This window comes from Myotis lucifugus, unplaced genomic scaffold, assembly GCF_000147115.1.
Source record: "Myotis lucifugus unplaced genomic scaffold, Myoluc2.0 scaffold_283, whole genome shotgun sequence".
NCBI lineage: Eukaryota > Metazoa > Chordata > Mammalia > Chiroptera > Vespertilionidae > Myotis > Myotis lucifugus.
The window spans coordinates 1,467,299-1,486,815 of NW_005871331.1; the positions used below are offsets into that span (position 1 = coordinate 1,467,299).

General features: G+C 42.1%; 2 protein-coding genes across 2 annotated transcripts in view; both read right to left on the reverse strand.

Annotated features, from left to right (window-relative positions):
* The window catches only part of SLC22A13 (solute carrier family 22 member 13), a 6,862-nt gene extending 6,229 nt beyond the window's left edge, over positions 1-633 (reverse strand). The window contains exon 1 of the mRNA XM_006099760.3: positions 256-633. Coding sequence (XP_006099822.1) covers positions 256-633 — 378 coding nt within the window. The remainder of the gene's footprint in view (positions 1-255) is intronic.
* A 2,737-nt stretch (positions 634-3,370) lies between these two features.
* OXSR1 (oxidative stress responsive 1) overlaps positions 3,371-19,517 on the reverse strand; it is a 66,686-nt gene continuing 50,539 nt past the window's right edge. The window contains 8 exon segments of the mRNA XM_006099761.3: positions 3,371-6,051; positions 6,686-6,750; positions 7,252-7,320; positions 9,067-9,119; positions 11,902-11,966; positions 12,675-12,821; positions 14,445-14,477; positions 17,549-17,671. Coding sequence (XP_006099823.1) covers positions 5,977-6,051; positions 6,686-6,750; positions 7,252-7,320; positions 9,067-9,119; positions 11,902-11,966; positions 12,675-12,821; positions 14,445-14,477; positions 17,549-17,671 — 630 coding nt within the window. The 3' untranslated portion in view covers positions 3,371-5,976.

The following is a 19,517-nucleotide window of genomic DNA, read 5'->3' on the forward strand; positions in this document are numbered from 1 at the left end:
CAGGCAAAAATGGACAGACAGATGGGCCGAGAAACCAGATAGAGGAAACGGATGGAGAGGTAGACGGGCCTGGAGGCAGAGGACAGAGAGAAAAACAGGGTAATTGGCATAAAGACAAACAGGCATATCAATGGTTAACCATTCAGGCATAGGGGCAAGACAAAGGCAGCAACGCCAGTGACTGAGGGCAAGGCGTACGGCAGAGGAAGTGACAGACCCCAAACAAGTGGACAGCCAGCCCCAAAGGCAGCCTACCTCGTTCTTTAGGGACAGGGGCCTGTCTTCGGGATACTCCCAGCCTGCCTCGCAAGGCTGTGTCTCATTGAAGCGGTGGCTGAGGATGTCCTCCAGGCTGGCACCGTTGGGGGGCGGCCGGAACATGCGGCAGGGCTCGGGATTGCCCGCAGCATCCAGGGGCACGCTCAGGTTCAGCTGCTCGGCAGCACTCAGGTTCAAGGTGAGGTTCTTGACCCAGGCCACTGAGCAGTGGTGGGGCTCCTCCAGGGCCATGAAGACCTGGCCAAACATATAGAAGGCGGACAGGAAGTTGGGGACACTCAGCAGCAGCAGCAGCTGCACCTGAAAGCGACCGAAGTCGCCTATTTCAGCCAAGACCTCGGAAAACTGAGCCATGTCTATTGGCCACCACGTCCTCAGCCAGAGGCCGGCAGAGAGCTGTGCACCTTGGCCCAGGGTTCCCTGCTCCTCTTGGCTGTGATAACGGCGGCATTAATGTTTAACCCAGGCGCGCTCAGCTGCACCTTCACAACTCAGCTCCCTGTCAAGGATAGAGGATGATGAAAAAAATAGTCCACTCGGGCTTGCAGAATCAGAGAATGTTTTATTAGACACTGGAAACCTCCCAGGCCCAGCACGCAGGACAGAGCTTTACCCAAACATTATATAGTATACAGCGCCCCCCAGCCCCCGCCAACAGCCACATCCTAAACTACCCAAACCCAGTTCAAACCCCTCATCACAATAGAATCCACATTCTGAGAGTAGTTGCGATACCCAAAGGGACACAGAAGTCCCTTTAGCAACCAGCCCCCGCTAGCAGAGCAGGGTAAGTCAGGAGAGCTGCAAGGACCCAGCCTGCAGATTTATTACACCTGTCCATGGACCAACCTAGCCTCTTGACTCATGATCATCTCATCTTTCTCCTGTGGGTCCTGGTACTGGTGGTGTGTAACACCAGTCAATCCCAAGGCAGCACGGAGGTCAGGAGACCCACCAAGGGCATAAAAGCTTTTCATTTTCAGCAATGAAGACAATTCAAGAATACAAAGCAATTACAGAGGAGCCAAGAGCTACATTTTGATCTCTAATCAAGGAATCAATCACAAACACAAGCCAAGATGAAAAACAAATGCAACTGCCCAGAGTAGCCCCAGCGATCGACCCTAGGCAGGCTCAGTGACAACCAAAGAGCACAGGACCAAGTTTCTCTATCACAGGCCTCAGCTGTGGGACTAACAAAGGCAGGACTTCAAAGAGGAATCTCCCAAAGATAAAGGCTCCCATCCTCCCATCTTTTACCCCACCCCCCACCCCCCCACCCCGGGGAGAAGTCTTACCAGATGAAAGACCCAGGTCTTCGAAGGAGTCTAGTTCAGTCATGGGCCCGATCCCCAGTAGGGGGCGTGCAGGAGGCAGCCAATCGATGATGCTCTCTCATCATTGACATTTCTATCTCTCTCTTTCCCTCTCTGAAATCAATAATATACATATATTGCCAAATAGCAAATAAGCAAATGAAAAGATGTTCAAGATTGTCATTAGGGAATTGCAAATTAAAAAGTGATACCATTACACACACATATGAGTACAGACAAATCTATATTCACTGGTGAGAATATAAAATGGTATAGCCACTTGGGAAGACAGCTGGTGACTTCTCAGAAAACTAGACATACTCTTTCTTATTATACCGTCCACAACTGGGTTCCTTGATATTTACCCAAAAGAGTTGAAAATTATATCCACACAAAATGAATGTTCATTGCAGTTTTACCTATAACTGCCCAGACTTAGAAGCAACCAGTAGGTGAATGGATTAATAAACTGTGATACATCCAGACAGGGAACATTATTTAGTGCTAAAAAGAAATGGGCTAACAAGCCATGAAAAGACATGGAGAAACCTTAAATGCATATGACGAGGTGAAGGAAGTCATTCAGAAAAGGCTAAATACTGTATGATCTTAACTATATGACATTCTGGAAAAGGCAAAAGTATGGAAACAGTAAAGAGATCACCAGTTGCCAGGAACTAGAGGGGAGAGAGGAATGAACAGGCAGAATACAGAGGATTTCAGGGCAGTGAAACTATTCTGTACGATACTGTAACGATGATACATGTCATTATATATTTGTCCAAATCCATTGAATGCACAACAGAAAGAATGAATCTGGACTTTGAGTGATAGTAACTTACCAATGTGGGTTCATCGACACCAATAAATGTACTACTCTGGTGCAGGATGTTGATAGCGGGGAAGTTTGTGCACGTATGGATTCAGGGAGTAGATGGGAACTCTATACTTTCTGTTCCATTTTGCTATGAAACTAAAACTTCTCTATAAAATAAAGGGGTAGATGAGATGGCCCAAAGAAAGGACCTGTAAACTGCTGCACTGAGCATCATCACTCTCTCTCGACAAGATCTGACTGTGTTAGAGATAATGGCCAAGTGGAGGGGTGCTGCTCCTGCTGTGCCCCGTCCCCAAGACACCAGGGTCACTTTTGAATAACCAGCACCCCCTCTCTGTTCCCCACAATAGTCAGAGTCCACTTTTATGACCTGTTTATCTTAAAAGCAAACTCAATCAGATCTGATACTGCCAATTCCAGGACTTGAGCTCTGGATGACCAAGACCCACAAGCAGTCCTATCATTGGTCAAAGGCCACCTTCCTGGAAGGGATTGTGCTCAGGGAGATTACTTCTCCAGGAGGTGGAGGAATAGAGGGGCCTAGAATCTTCTATGAAACCCCACCATTGCAATCTCAAAGCCAAATGGAGACCAGTTCAGCCCTGCTCTGAACTTCCCAAAAGGAACTCTCACGAGCTTGAATCAAGCATTTCCCCTGCCCACATCCACAAGTGGAATCAAGTCAGAAAAGATCAATAGACGGCGTTCTCTATCCCATTCTGCCAAACTTCTTCGGGTGGATCCTCTCTCTTTCCCCTTGGGGATTCCAGCTTTCCCATGTGTACAAAGATTCCGTAGGTCATATACATTGTTTAAAGTTTATGTGCACTTTCGCTTTTCTGCATTTGGAAGAAAAATTATAGTAGAGACTCTCCGACCCACTCCCCATTCCTCCCCACTCACCGCCACTAAAGTAAAGATTCCTTACACCACCACAGACAATTTACTCTTTATTGATTAAAAATGAAGGAAACATGCAGCAAAATACAAAGTCAAAAAAGGGGTGGGGGTGAGTCAAATATTTTACATCTTCCATAATCTAGCACACGTCGTAAGGAGGAACCTCCGTTTATTGATACACTATTATTCTATCCTCCAGATTATTAAATAGTATCAGCTGGCTCTAGGATTTGGTTCAAAACTTAAGCAAAAAACCCAAACAAATCCAATAGTCATTTAGAAACACCATACATTTCACAAACAGCATTGGCACAGGTTAACTTGTGCTAAAGTCAGTCCCTACCACAGGGAGTCCTGGGGACCTTGGGAAAAGGGTGTACCCCGAACCACCCACCACTCCTGGAAAGGAGCGAGGCCTCTCACTAGGTCACGTGCTGTTCCACCTGGAAGTTTCTGTTCACTTATTTTCTCAGCATCACTGCGCGAGGCAGCAAAGGGAGTCCACCATACCGCATGCACGAGAACTAACGCTGTCCTGCAGCTTGGTGACTCCTCATTCCCAGCAGGGCAAACAATGAACTGGGAGCAAAGAGAAAGCCCCAGCCACTTCCATGGCCATGCTTGTCCCACTGCCGTCCAAAGGTAATGGCTGGCTGGAGACACTGACCAGGAGGATGGGCTGCCGCTTCCCCCGGCCTGGGCTTTAATCGCCTACAAACAGAAAGCCACAACAGCGATGCCACACCCTTTGGACTCATAAACAAGTAGATGATGGGCTTATTGGACACCAAAACACAGACTCTGGGTAAGTTACTAGTCTTGCGCCAAAGAGGACACTATCTCTTTTTCAAACTTACTCCTACCTCCCTGTCTTTATTCCCTCTACCTGCCTCTAAAAAAAAATAAATACATTTTTTTTAAAAAGAAAGAAAAAGGTAAATATTTTCCCAGCAAGCTGATCAACCTTCTTTCCTCTCTCTAGGCTCAGCAGGCTCTCTCCCATCAACAATCCTGCTTGGACCATCGACTTTGGTGTCTGATCCGTAATCTACTTTCTTCCCAACCTCCGTCTCAAACCCATCCTCTCTCACTCCCCAACATCCACCCCTTTCCCAACATGCCTTTGCATCCAGGGTAGGCTAAGAAAGCCCGTGACTAAAACTACAAGCTCCGGATGAAACCAGAACTGTGACAAGTCACCTGTAGGGAGAGCCTTGAGACACTCCGAGAAAACCAGGTAAAGCAATCTTGCTATTCACAGACCAACAATGGACGTGCTGGACCCGCTCCCGAAGAGGCAGCTCAGCTCTCCCCGCTTCCTGGGGCCAAAGCCCCTCTGTGTGTGGTGTAAGGCCAGATGGAGGATCCCTTACATATACAAAACGCGTTAGGGCTCTTTGCAATTAGACAAAGGCTGACTGTGAAACAGTAGGAAAAAAAAAAATCAACCCCATTGATTATTCACAAATTGCATTATGAGTGCTCTTTTTTAAAACCTAAAGAATAATTTACATTATTTCTGTAGAAAATCAAATGAATACTGTCTGTCAGAAATCCCAAGTCACGGCACATGTGGTTTCGCTCTCTGCCTTGGGCCCGGTTCAGTGCACCTCGGGGTGGACCCCCCGAAGGGGCAGTGCAGGCGAGGGGCGGAGGCAGGCCTCTCCAGCGCAGTGGGGTCTCCGTTATTGCTGCAGAAATCTCAGCCTTGCATTTCCTCGTGACTCGGAGGCCAGGCAAACTGATTTTCAGGGGAGGATTGAGGAGCAGTTTTCCTTCAATCTAATTTTTTAAATTCTGAAAATAAATAACTTCCACAATGATATGAGTTATGATTTTTTTTTTCTGTCCAAAAACCACTGCTGGGAAAATTCACTTTAACAAGCCAATACTTGGTATTTTCTCTAAAAACAGTTCCAAGTTCCACTTTGAAGGATCCGATGGCTGAAGTTCGACTACAGTCGGATGTTTTGCACCGGCTGAAGTTAAGGCGAGCAACCCTTTCTGGAGGGAATAATGAAGAGGGTGCCTGAGAGCAGCTTCAGCAAAACGCTTAGAAACATCATCAACAAAACTCGAAGACAGTTTCGGCTGCCTCCATCTGAGGCTGTGCTTTTTCCTAACAAAGGTTGCTAGAATTCACATCAGATTAAAAAAAAAATCCCTAAATTAAATTCTCTGGGCTCCAGCTGGACAATCAACGTTTACTCGCTACTTCAGTGGGGTGAAGAGACATCCCAAGGTGCCCACATCCTGTCCGGTGTGGGAGAAGAGGCAGCACGAGGAAGCCCGACACAGCTGCTACTTTCCACCCAGCGCCATCAATGGAGTAAGGCAAGATGAGCTGAAAGATCTCCTCCCGGGCTGAGGCACGCGCGCCACGTCGCAGATGGAGGAAGGTAGGAGACGTGGAAGTGGACTAACGGAACTCTGTAAGGGGATGCTGGCCACTGGCGATCCAACTTTTCTTTCCCTGTGGGAAACGGGGGGATGATGGCAGGACGAACATGAGGAAAGACCTCTAACACTCCTAGCTGGGAAGTTTGTTGCTGGGTTCTTTGGCAGTAGTGGGTTTAGGCCACAGAAGTAACAGAGATACGCATGTGTGGAATCTTCTGAGGCCTCCTCGTCCAGGGCCGTGATTTAGCTGATGCTGAGCTGGGCAAATCCTATTAGTTTACCATCATCCGGAATATCTGAGCCTTCGACACCAGATGCCTAAGAACCAAACAAAATGAGAAGCTGTGGCTATTTATAAACAAATCACAGGTAGCAATTAAAACTGATACGGGGATTGTGGGAATGCAGGCAGTAGGGGAGAGGTCCCTGGGATAGAAACAGAAGGCAGATGAAGGGATCTCTTCCCGAAGGGATGGGGCTGGAGTCAAATTAGCTCACAATCTCTCCTGAGCACAGTCAAGGGCCTGGGGTAGGAGGTTTCCTGGGAGGGCAGAGAAAGAGAGGGCCACTCAAGGGAGACTTCAGCCCAGGACCTAGGGGAGTGGCTAAGTGAACACAATCCACGATATTTTAAAATTCTCATCACCCAGCCCTGGCCAGTGTGGCTCAGTTGGTTGAGCATTATCCTGGGCATTGAAAGGTCGCAGGTTCAATTCCCAGTCAGGGCACATGCCCAGGTTGAGGGCACCATCCCTGGTCAGGGTGTGTGCAGGAGGCAGCTGATTGATGTTTCTCTCTCTCTCTCCCCTTCCTCTCTAAAATCAATAAAAACATATTTAAATAAATAAATAAAAGTAAAATTCTCATCACCCAGAGAATATGGAAGCTGGTCTGCAGGGGCTACTGGTGTGTAAAAAAGAAGATGGTTTAATAAGGAGGAGGAGACGAATACCAGTTTGAAAGTGACAGATCGATTCGACTGCGGTTCTTCCACAATTTTCTGCAAATTAGCTGCCACTGTAATCAAACAGAAAAAGTAATGAGCTTAGTCGATCCATTTTCAGCCATATTTTAAGAATTTAAATGGTAGTTTTTAATCTTCTGTGTACAATTAAAATGGAAGCAGAAAGTTTCATCACTCCCCAAAGCTGACTGTGCATTATCTTACTGCCTGCTTTTTCTAGGACTAACTCTAAAGATTTCTGTTTACCTCTTAGCTCCACAAGGGAATGGATTGGACATGGCCAAACTTACTTTAACTTGTAATTTTTGTCACCACTTCTACCAGTCTCCCAGCGATCTGGGTGGGCTTTTCACTATCACCAAAGGTCACAAAGCAAACTCAGGAGTGACATTTTCTTTTTTCGTAAGGAACTGTGCCCAATACTTGTTATTTCAGCCAAGCCAGGGACCGTTCCAAGAACCACTAATATGCGCTCAGTGGAATCAAAGCCTGGTTTTCTTGGTCCTAAGTACACAGACAGAGACGGGGGGCAGGGCAGAGCAGAGTGGAGTTACCTATGACTAAATCCCTTCCATCCACCAGGCCAGCAGAGATGAGTTCCTGAGAGACGCCCTCCGCAGTATCTGCAAGGACAAAGCAGAGGTGTCCATTTCTTGTGCTGCATGTCACTGCTAACCCTCCGAGCAGGCGTTGGCACTGCCAGACTTCAGCTACTCAATCTACAGAACCAAGAAGGCAGGTGGAGGTCTTCCTCCCACACACGTAGGTTTAACCACTGGGATTATCTCGACTGAGGAATTCTCACAGGTCTAGCTGGAGGGCAAAAGCAATACAACCAGAGAGCAAATGTGAGCTCAAGGAAAAGATAATTGTCTCAAAGATGGTGTCATTTCAGTGCGAGAGCACCTGCCAGGGATGCTGCTGAGGAAACGCCTGGTCCAAGGGCAGCCTGGCCTGTGCCTCACGAGCTCTGAGACATGACGGCAAACCTGCCACATCCCCAGGGCTAAAAAAACAGCGATTTCTTTTCTCTCTCAATTAAATCTTGAAAAAATAAAATGCAATCTCTTGTTTTTGGGATCACACTCCCAACTTTTTGCTGAAATCTTTTATGATGATGATGATGGGCTTTTCTTCATAGCTAATTATGTTGGGTGCTATAATCTGAGCAATTGTAATGAGAAACTAAAAAGATGAAGACAGAGTATCCCCCATTACCCTCACCCCCAACGGAGTCAGTGATGCTCCCTCCCAAGGGCTGAACCCTGAGCCCCTCAGAGGGGACATGCACACACTTGTGCAGACAACCAGCAATTTGAATTAGTTCTTAAGTACGTGACTCTGCCTGGTTTTTAAAAAGTAGAGCGACTACCCCTCTGTACATCTGCATCTACTCTCTTCTATAGTCAGTTGCTGATGATATAAGGCAGCAAGAAGATTAAGCATGGCACAAAGGACAGGTATCTGTTTGCTGCTGGCCACTCCCCCAATCTGAACACTGAGTAACGAAGGCAATAAGCCATGTTCCAGGGAGAAGTTCATGGCCAGAAACTCTGCACGACAGGCTCAATTTTAGCCTTGGGAGAGACGAGTCTGGAAGCCTCCTTTTTTTCTTCTTTATTGTCAGGAGGATAACCGTGTCCAGTGATAAGAGCAAGAACTTTGCCTCTGACAGATATGGGTTTGAATTCCAGCTACGCCTCTTCCCAGACAAGTCACTTCACCTGTCTCTTGATTTCATCATCCAGACAATGTGGGTAATCTTTATGTAGTGGGTTGTTTTGAGAATTTAATGAGATAATGTACACTATCAGAGCACAAGTCTGGCCAACAGTAACAGTACATTAGAACTGTATTAATTACTGTTTGTATTATACAGATGACCACTGAACAACATGAGGGGCAGGTGGGGCTCTGACCAGCAGTGCAGTGGGAAATTCTGGCCTCTCCCCACAGCTTAACTACTAATAGCCTACTGTTGACTGGAAGCCTTACCAATAACATAAACAGAGAAGTAATACATATTTTGTATGTTACATGTATTATATGCTGCAGTCTAATAATAAAGTAGAGAAAAGAAAATGTTATTAAGAAAATTACAAGGAAGACAAAATACATTTACAGTATTCATTGAGAAAATCTGTGTATAAGCAACCCATGCAGTTCAAACCCATGCTATTCAAGGGTCACCGGCACTAGATTTTCTAAATGAGGTGAGTAGTAACAAAGTGCATTATTTTATTCATATGCCCCCAATCAGGAACATCTTTATCATCCTCTACATAACATATTTCAAGGACAAAACTTCACAACACCTCTCACTAAACAAAGCAGCAGTTACTTTATCTCCAGTTTTTTTGATGACTTACCTCTCCCAGGAGTAAATTCGAATCGAATATCATTTAGTTCTTTTTTGGAATTCCTATGAAAAAAAACAGGATGTATAAAATCAATTTCTGAATTTACCCACACAGATTCTGCCAACATATATTAGGAAAGCTGTGTCTCAAGACTGTCTTGTTCCCAAAGATCATATGATTAGTCCTAATGAGATGAGGGAAAAAAAAATCAGAAGTAAGTTTTAATGGACGGGTAGGGTTTGGGCAGTCCAAGGAGATGGGAAAACAACCGGGCCCATATCGGCAAAGAGTTAACATGTGACTCCACAGATCCTGATACGTGACTGGCAAGGAAAAGTTACACACACCACACAGACTGCACTGAAATTAACCAGGCTCCCTGGAGGTTCTGGTTAAAGGTGGAGAAATTAGAACATTATGTCTAACGGCAGATATGTCTGATCACTTAGAACCCAAATCCATTTTATCTAAACAATGCAGAGGGCTTAGGACTATTGACAAATACTTGAGGAGGTTCCTGTTATTGTGCTTAAAATACAGCTACCCATCTCCAACACAACCTGCCCCCACGTGACTTCAACCCTTGCACCGCCTTCTCTGCGCCCTGCATCCAGACTTATACTTCTGCATGTATGCTACCTGAAATTTGTTTTTAGCTATTAGTACATAATCCAAATCAACTTCCAACCCAGACTTGATTATCAAGTGAGGCATTTCATTTTCTCTTTTCTCCATATTCTTCCTCAGTAGCTAAGAGTGATATATATATATGGCCTGTTGACTGTATAATTGTTCAATCTATTCTTCTGAAAGCTGATTAAAAGTAGATCAAACACTTAGCATCACTGGTGATCTAAAGACAATAATATGCTCTGATCTAAAACTCTTTCATCATTTAACCTCAAAGTCTTCATCAGCGAGAATATCAAAGTCTTCATCAGCGAGAATAAGAATCTAGCCCCCTCCTCCATAAACAGGATTGCAACATAGTCCATTAATCACTTCCAAGTACCTTCTCCACCTTCCTGGAGCACACGTCAAGTAGAAGTTTTGTACTGTCTACTGACTGCTAGAAGGCAGCATAACAAATTTTCAAAAAGAGACAAGTGGTATTCTCTAAGTACAATTAAAATAGGATGAGATTACTAAGACACTCTATTAATTCAGAACTATTTGAGATGAGATAGGGTACACTGAGGAGGCTTTTGTAAAGAAAAGGTAACCAGATCTGCTTTCCTCACATTTATGGCATAATTTCATTGCTCCTAGTGGTAAAATCAAAACATTCTCCAAACAGCTCTTGCTATCTCTCTCTAATTATGGTCATACCAAGAGGATGACTAGGAATTCATATGTGGGAGGAGGAATGAGTCAATATAATTTAGTGAAAGTCTTTTAAAAGTGTTAGTACAGTTTAAGAAGGCCTGAGCCATCTCATGTGATGCTTCTAAAACTAAATTGTTTTCAGCCCTGGCCAGGTAGCTCAGTTGGTTAGATCAGTGATGGCGAACCTTTTGAGCTCGGCGTGTCAGCATTTTGTAAAACCCTACCTTAACTCTGGTGCCGTGTCACATATAGAAATTTTTTGATATTTGCAACCATAGTAAAACAAAGATGTATATTTTTGATATTTATTTTATATATTTAAATGCCATTTAACAAAGAAAAATCAACCAAAAAAATGAGTTCGCGTGTCACCTCTGACACGCGTGTCATAGGTTCGCCATCACTGGGTTAGAGTGTCATCCTGATACACCAGGGTGCAGGTTCAATCTCCAGTCAGGGTACATACAGGAATCAACTAATGAATGCGCAAATAAGTGGAACAAAAAACCTCTCTCTCTTTCTCTTCTCTCCCCTCCCTCCCCAAATCAATCAATAAATTTTTATTTTTAAAAATAAATATTTTATTGATTTTTTAAAAATATATATTTTATTGATTTTTTACAGAGAGGAAGGGAGAGAGATAGAGAGTTAGAAACATCGGTGAGAGAGAAACATGGATCAGCTGCCTCCTGCACACTCCCTATTGGGCATGTGCCCGCAACCAAGGTACATGCCCTTGACTGGAATCGAACCTGGGACCCTTTAGTCCATAGGCCGACACTCTATCCACTGACCCAAACCGGTTAGGGCATACATAAATTTTTAAAGTGCATTTATGAGTAGAATGAGACTTTATAGCAATACAACATTCACAGCTATTCTGATAAGAATGCTCTGGAATCCTAATCCAACTACCTGCAAAGGGAGAGAGGGTTAAAATGAACAGATCGCCACCATGGCACTTCCTGCGAGCAATCTGTCGCAGCCCCACCAAGAAGCATCAATTAGAGCACTTGCTGTAAAATAGAGAAACAGACAAAACTACACACGTAGACGTTTTCCCTCCACTCTTAAGGAGAAGGCCTTTATTTGCTCTCTCCCAATCAGAAAGCACTCCACTCTTGGGTTAGTTGATCTCAGAGTCCATGCTGTTTATATGGTCACAATTACAAGACTAATTTTCAGAGAAGCCCACTTAGTGCTACTCCCCTAAAAACTGTTCCTCGGTTAAAGACCAGATTCCTAATCTAAACGACCTACATTGCAAATGCACAATTAGTGGAGAAACAATGAAGAGTATGTACCAGTTGACTGTCAACATCCAAGGCCTCACGCTGCTCCTATTATTTCAGAGTGAAATAATACACCTGCAAGCAAATGCACCCGATGCCGGGAGGACACGCAAGCCTATCCGGTTACTCTTGGGCACAGACTATTGGAACAAGGAGTAACTTTCGAAGAGAAAAGAGCGTGTTCAGAGTATTCAGAAGACAAAGCAAAACAAAAACGTCGACTGACCTTAATCTTAGTACTAGGCTGATGGGGATCTTGGTTTCTTGTGAACCTGCTCCTGGAGACAGAGCCTAAAAAGCAAAGATAGAGAGTCACTGCCAGGACCACTAAGCATGGAGGTGACTACTGCTCATCTGCAGAGGAACCGTCCACTTGGCAGCAAGTTTCTCCATCGCCAGGTGAGGCCAGCCTGGTCCCTAGGACGTTCCCTGCTGACGGAGGACATGCACTCCAAGGCAGCAACTCTCCCCAGCTGCTTTCATAAGTCTGTGTGCTCCGGAGTATGTGGATTTACAGATTACATTCCCTCATTTTAATAAAGTCAACCCTCATAAAACTGACAAATATCTTAAAAAGAGGAATACTGGAAAATCATGGATTGTACAGTATTAATAAATAGCACAAACATAAGTGAACAAAAAGAGAACAGTCGACAATTTTCCTAGTGTCAAGATAGCTGTCAGCTGCATTCTGAAGTTAAACATAATAAGGATCTAATAAAAAGCTGATAAGAACATTAACCCCCAAATTTTGATGTTTGAAATGTTTCCATTGTTAACATTTTTTTTTTTTTTGCTTAAAAATCTGTGTGATCCTTATAAAACTCTCTTATCTGCATACATTTAAAACTGGGGAAAAAGAATTCAAACTTGTTTCAAAATCTTCCACCTATAATAAGGTTACCTTATTATATTAGGTGACCTTATTATATTAGCACATTCCTCTCTGCTTTTTACATCTTCCCAGAGGCTAACCACTAACGCATGCCCCTGCTTTACCTGAGCTGTTTTTGCTGGCTCTGCGGGGGGTGGGAGAGAGACTTGAGTTGGCTGTGCAGGCGTCTGCCCAGCTGGCTGAGGTAGATGAGCAGAAATCTCTTCTGGAACTTGAAGTAAAGTACCCACGGGATCCGTTGTTGGAAACAGCTGTAACAGAATGAATATTCTTGAATAATATTTCATTCATCGCCATTGAGCAAGGTTGGCTGGACCTCAAAAAACAATGCATTCTTTTGTGTCTGGCTTCTTTCATAACATAGTTTGTTCAGTGATGCTGCAGCATATATTAGTAGTTCACTTTTTTCTTCTTCTTCAATATAGCAGTTCATTGTATCATACTTACTTTTAACCACATCTATTCTGCACCCTTTGCCCAGCAAAATAGCACGTTCAAAATACAAATTTAAGTATGCAATACAAAATTATACAAGCTACCTTTTTCTATGTCTAGGGACTTTCCATTACTTATAAAGAAAGACAATCAACAAGTAATTCCTTAGCATAGCTGAAATGCTTTTCAAAATGGATATGAAACTTTATGACTAACATAGACATTATATATGTTATTTTGCATGTTTGAAATATTCCTACATTTTAATTATGTAACTTGGAGAAGAAAAGTTAGTGAAAAGAAATCAAATTTAGAGTTAAAAGAGAAAAAAAATTAGAAGGACAAGAAGAAAGGTCTAACAGCTCATAATATATAAGCAAAATCAAGGAGATCAGGAAGTAAAATTTTGTGTTCATTTAGTTTCATATAGAGGAAATCAAAAGTTACTCATTGGTTCTGGATTTTGATAGAAAAACAGAACTTTAAGATTAGTTTTCAAAATGTTAATGTAATTATTAACACTTTTCAAAATGAAGCATGCACATATGTTTGCCAAAAATAAACACAGAAACAGAGTAATGAGAGGATGTGGAGAAACTGGAAGCTTGTGCATTGCAAAACAGTATGGTGGTTCCTCAAAAACTTAATAACAGAATTATCGTAGGATTCAGCAATTCCCTTCTGGGTACAGACCTGAAAGAATTGAAAGCAGGGACTTCAACAGGTATTTGTGCAGCCATTTTCATAGGAATTTTATTAACAACTAGTAGTCCGGTGCACGAAATCCATGCACTGGGCGGGTGGGGGGGGGGGGGGGAGTTCCTCAGCCCAGATTGCGAGAGGGCGCAGGCCAGGCCGAGGGACCCCACCAGTGCCCGACTGGGGCCAGGGAGGGACACGGGAGGTTGGCCAGCTGGGGAGGGCTCCAGGGCGTGTCCGGCCCATCTCGCTCAATCCCGATCGGCCAGACCCCAGCAGCAGGCTAACCTACCGGTTGGAGCGTCTGCCCCCTGGTGGCACATCATAGCGACCCAGTTGACTGTCTGCCCCCTGGTGGTCAGTGCACGTCATAGCGAGCAGTTGAGCGGCCTTATCATATCATTAGCATATTACACTTTGATTGGTTGAATGGCCGACCGGATGACCGGACACGATAAACGAATGTGGTATATACATACAATGGAATATTATTCAGCCTTAAAAAGGAAGGAAGTAAATTCTGATACATGTTAATATATGAACACTCAGTGCCGGCTGCCTAGGCCCTCGCAGCCCTGGCTTCATCCAGAAGGTTGTCTGGACGGTCTTCGGGATGGTTGTTCTGCTGTTTGGTCTAATTAGCATGTTAGCTCTTTATTATATAGGATGTGCTTAACATTAAAACCAAACCCAAACAAAAGCCCATATTCTTTAACAATTCAATAATCACAACTACTTACCTCAGAATTTGATAATTCTTTCACTCGGGGAGACTAAAAGAAATACAAAAAAAGAAGCCTTGTTAACTCAAAACTCGGGTTACTTGGTCAGTTCCAAACTGCACAGAAAGCTGAATGGCAAGTGAACTCCATTTCTTCTGATCCACACATTAACTCACCAGCAACTCTCATGAAAGTTTTCAGGAAAAAGAAAACTGTCGTGACTATTGCAATCTTTGTCCAGGTGGCCTGTACTGATGGTATCTGAAGAGCTCACAACTTGAAGTTATAAACAAACATAACGAGACTGAGTTCTCAGACAGCAGGAAGGTCACATTTTTCAAAGCACAACTTTCTACTAATTATGAACATATTATGTGTGTAATATACCAGACCAAATGACAACCTTCAAGCTAATATTTAATAATTCTCAACACAGGGTAATTATGCTTATGGGCTTTAATGAAGAAACCTCTAGAGCCAAAATTGAAAAACCAATTATAATCTACCATATGAAAATCTAAGCTAAAGTTATTTCATAAATTGAAAGTTAGTAGTAATTCTGGATACTACTGGGGAACAAAAGAAAAACAACTTTATCTCTAAACAAATACCAATTTATGGTAAATTCTACCAAATATGGATTTAGACTACTTGAAACGTCAGTTTGGGTTTGTTTTAAAATTCTCATCACCATTTTATTAAGGAGAATCAAGGTTTAGTTAATAGCTAATGTATCACAGCAAGTATATGGCCAACCTCAAACCTTGTTAAAAAAAAAACAACAAACTTTATTATTTGGAAAAAATGTCAAACTTACATAAAGAACAATTCAAAGAACACCAGTGTACCCTTTACCCAGATTCACCTATTAATAGTATTTATTCCTCATCTGCTTTATTGTTTCAATGCTCACTTTCTCTTTTTAAATATACACATATAATCCACATAATATATATTATATATATTTATAAATTTATATTATATATATTTATAAATTAATAGATAATAATAGTTATTAATAAATAGCTGTTTACCACTGAATAGTTCTCTTACATAACACTACTGAAGTTACCAACTTCAGTAACTTTAACAATAGTACTTTTATTTATCGTCCATAATCCAACTTTTTTCAACAGACCTCGTTTTATAGCCTGTTTTTCTTCCAGTACAGGATAAACTCTAGGGTTGTGTATTGCTCTAGGGTCGTGTATTGCAGTTAGCAGTCATGTCTCTTTAGGTTGCTTCTATCTGGCACATAAATATTTTTGAAGAATACCCCCCACACACTTTATTTGAATAGAATGCTCCTGATCTGTGTTTGTCTGATGGTTCCTCTTGATCTAGACTAATTATATGAACCCACAGCTGGAACTCTACAGTGTTGTGTCCTTCCTAGGGTTCCATATCTTAGGCAAGCACGTGCTCGTCTGCCCCTCATTAGTGATGTTAATCATCTACTCAGGGCAGTTTTTTATTTCCCCAGTATGTAGGAACTATTTTGTATTTTGCAACTAAAAGGCACTCTCTGAAGAGACACTTTAAAACCATGTAAATATCTTGCTCATCAAAATATTCTCCTATACTTAGCATCTGTTGATGATCCTTGCCTGAGCTAATCTTTATGACTGCTTTATGGTGGCTGTAAAATGATAATTCTCCCTATACAACACTCCTCAACATTTACCAGTCAGCACTGGCAGTTCACTACAATGAAAAAAACCATTCCTTTCCCCATTTATTGTTGTGGACTTAATAAATTATTTATAATTTACTACTGCACTTAATGGTTTTAATGGTTAAATTCTCGCTGATTTGGCCACTGGGAGATCCGTGAACCAGGCTCATCTATTATTATGATTTTTTTGTTTTAATAAAAAATATTTACTTTCTGACAAAAGAAGCTATTCCAGATTCATCTTGTATATTATCTGTGAAAGCCCTGTAATCAGCAGTTTCCCCAAGAAACCTTCGTTCTTAAAAGCAGGCAAAGATATACCACTAGCCACTACTCATCCCACAAAAGGTTCTGACCAGTCAAGGCTATAATGACCTCAAACATTAATATTTCCTACACACATTGGAGACTCCAATAACATGTATATTATGCTGCTTAATGTTTGTATTAGCTCACTGATTCTCTTCATTTTTTATAAATTCTTTCCTCAGTTTCATTTAGCAGTTTCTATTGCTAGCCTTCAAGTTCATTAATCTTTTCTTGTACAGTGTCTAATCTGCTGCTATTCCCATCCAATCTATTTTCCATCCAGATATCACAATAGTCTATAAATTTAATTTTGTGTTTGTTTCCTATTCTTGGGGGTGAGCCCTAAAATCACTTCAGGCATTAAATTTAGGCAACAGTGATAAAACAAATGAAAACAAGACTATTTTCACTGCTTCTAGCAAAAACTAGCATACACACATCATCATCATCAACAAGGTTATATCAAATAGATATAAGAAGAGATGAGATGCACTATTACTCTTCAGATAGGTTAGCAGACCTCAGGGTCAAAGTTTCTATTACTATTAATCTTTCAAGTTCACTAATCTTTTCTTTGCAATGCATAATTAGCCATTAATCCCACCCAGTGTATGTTCATCTTGGACATTGTAGTTTTCATCTCTAGACTTGGGTCATTTGTATGTGCCCTAAATATTATCATATTCAAACAGACCTGCCAGTTCACTTCGTGTAAAATCAATTGGGCTCCTGATGTTGATAAGTTGTTCAAGAAAATTCTGTCACTAACACTTGGATTTTTTATATTTTAGGTGGGTAGGGTGACCAGAATTATAGAATGCAGTATTATCTCAAAGGCTTCAGACAGAAAGACAGAGCTCTAGCTGAAGCATATAGTTTCACAAAACTTACCCTGAGTTGTGAAATTGCTGCTTTCCCTTCCTCACTTTCTTCATCAAACTCATCATCACTCCACTCCCAGCCTCCATCTTCTGTCTTATGGAGACGGCCACTGGAACCTGGTACTCTCCGAACCTGCTCATTGGAAGAGAGACATAAGTTATGTTAATGTTGACATTTATTATATAGAAAAGTCAATCATATTCTCCTCTCCTTATACTACTTCAACCCAGCAGATAATCATTCTCCCAAAACTTACCCTGAGTTGTGAAATTGCTGCTTTCCCTTCCTCACTTTCTTCATCAAACTCATCATCACTCCACTCCCAGCCTCCATCTTCTGTCTTATGGAGACGGCCACTGGAACCTGGTACTCTCCGAACCTGCTCATTGGAAGAGAGACATAAGTTATGTTAATGTTGACATTTATTATATAGAAAAGTCAATCATATTCTCCTCTCCTTATACTACTTCAACCCAGCAGATAATCATTCTCCTGTAAGTATCCTCCAGCCCTTGCCAGCTCAGCTCTGCTCATAATCTCCACTCTTTCTTTACTCACAACCACTACTTTCCCTATACTTCTATGCTCTGAACTAGAACATTATCCAAGTCCTTAGGTGAAGTCATAATTTTATTTAAAAATCACAATTATACCTGTACAGTTTTAAGAGCACTATAGCTGTGTAAATTTTGTTAAGAAAAATAACAATCTCCTATCTTTCATCCTATTTACCATAAGCAACCATTTTCAACTCATGTTAGCTTATTCTTTTGGATTGTATTTTCATCTCTCTATGTAACATGGTTTCATTATTACCCGTTTTCTTATTTTAGGAATTAATCTATTGGACTTCCTACTTTGGGAGTTGAGAATTTAACCCTATCACCACCCCTCTACTCTTTTCTCAAGATATATTATTTTGGTTAAATCAATATTCAGTGTTTTCATAACCTGATTACATAACTGATATGGCTGAGGCTTACTGTACATTATAATTACTTTTCTTTCCTGCATAACATTTTTGTTTTCCCTGGAGTCAATATTTGCTTATCTCTATGTACTTGTCAAATTTATCCCCCGATTCTCTCCCAGCTATGTAAGTCTCCTCCCAGCACATTCATGCACAGTAGGTATTCTGCATCAGCGTCATCTTCTTGAGGAAGACTCCCACCAGAGCCTCCTCATCTGCTCCCCCAGGAAGGTTTCACACCAGGTCTAGTACTTCTGATCTCCCTCTACCATCAACCAGAGGACCATGCTTTCTGGATCATGTGACTTCCCTCTTCTTAGTTTAGGCACTTTCCCCACCACTAGCCTGGCTCACTTACTAAAGCCATGCATTTCTAAAACATATCTTTATTCCATCTCTGCACCTCACTGACAGTCTGCCTGTTAAAAAGTCTGGATCAGAAATTATTTCCTTTGATCATGTTGAGCAACTGCTCCACTGTGATCGGGTTGCCAGAAGCGCTCCTGAGGTCGTTCTGACTCCTGACCCTGATTCTGACTCCTGCTCCTGTCGGTGATCATTCCTCCTTCTCCGACAAGCGTTTTGCTTCCAGTATTCTGAGTGCTCATGGCGGTGGGCCTCAGTGTTGGCCTATTTTCATTCATTGTGCCGGGTACTTGGGCTCTTTCAATCTGGAAATTCATGACCACTAGTTTTAGAATTTTTCCAGAATTATTTATTCAATAATTTCCTTTCTTCTGTTTTTTTTTTCTTTTTAGTTCTCTTTTTCTGGAATTCATTTTACTCATCTGTTGAATCTTTTTAAATGATCCTTTTACTGTCCTTGTCTTTTCTCTCTTGTTATCTATTTCTTGGCCTTTTAGCTCTGTTTTCTAGGAAACATCCTAAACTTGACTACAGCTTTTATACTGAATTTTTTCATTTCTTCTGTAATGTTTTCAATTTCTAAGAGCTTTATGTTGGTGGTGCTGCAATCCTCTAAATGCTTTATTTCAGTAACAGCTTTATTGAGATACTAGAGGCCCAATGCACGAATTCGTGCAAGAGTAGGCCTTCCTTCCCCCGGCTGCCGGCACCAACTTCCCTCTGGCACCTAGGACCTGGCTTCCCTCCAGCCACCAGCACCCAGGCTTCCCTCACAGCCCCAGCTTCATCTGGAAGGTCGTCTGGAAGGACGCCCGGTCTAATTAGCATATTACACTTTTATTATTATAGATAATTCATATACCATACAGTTAACCCATTTAAGGCATAT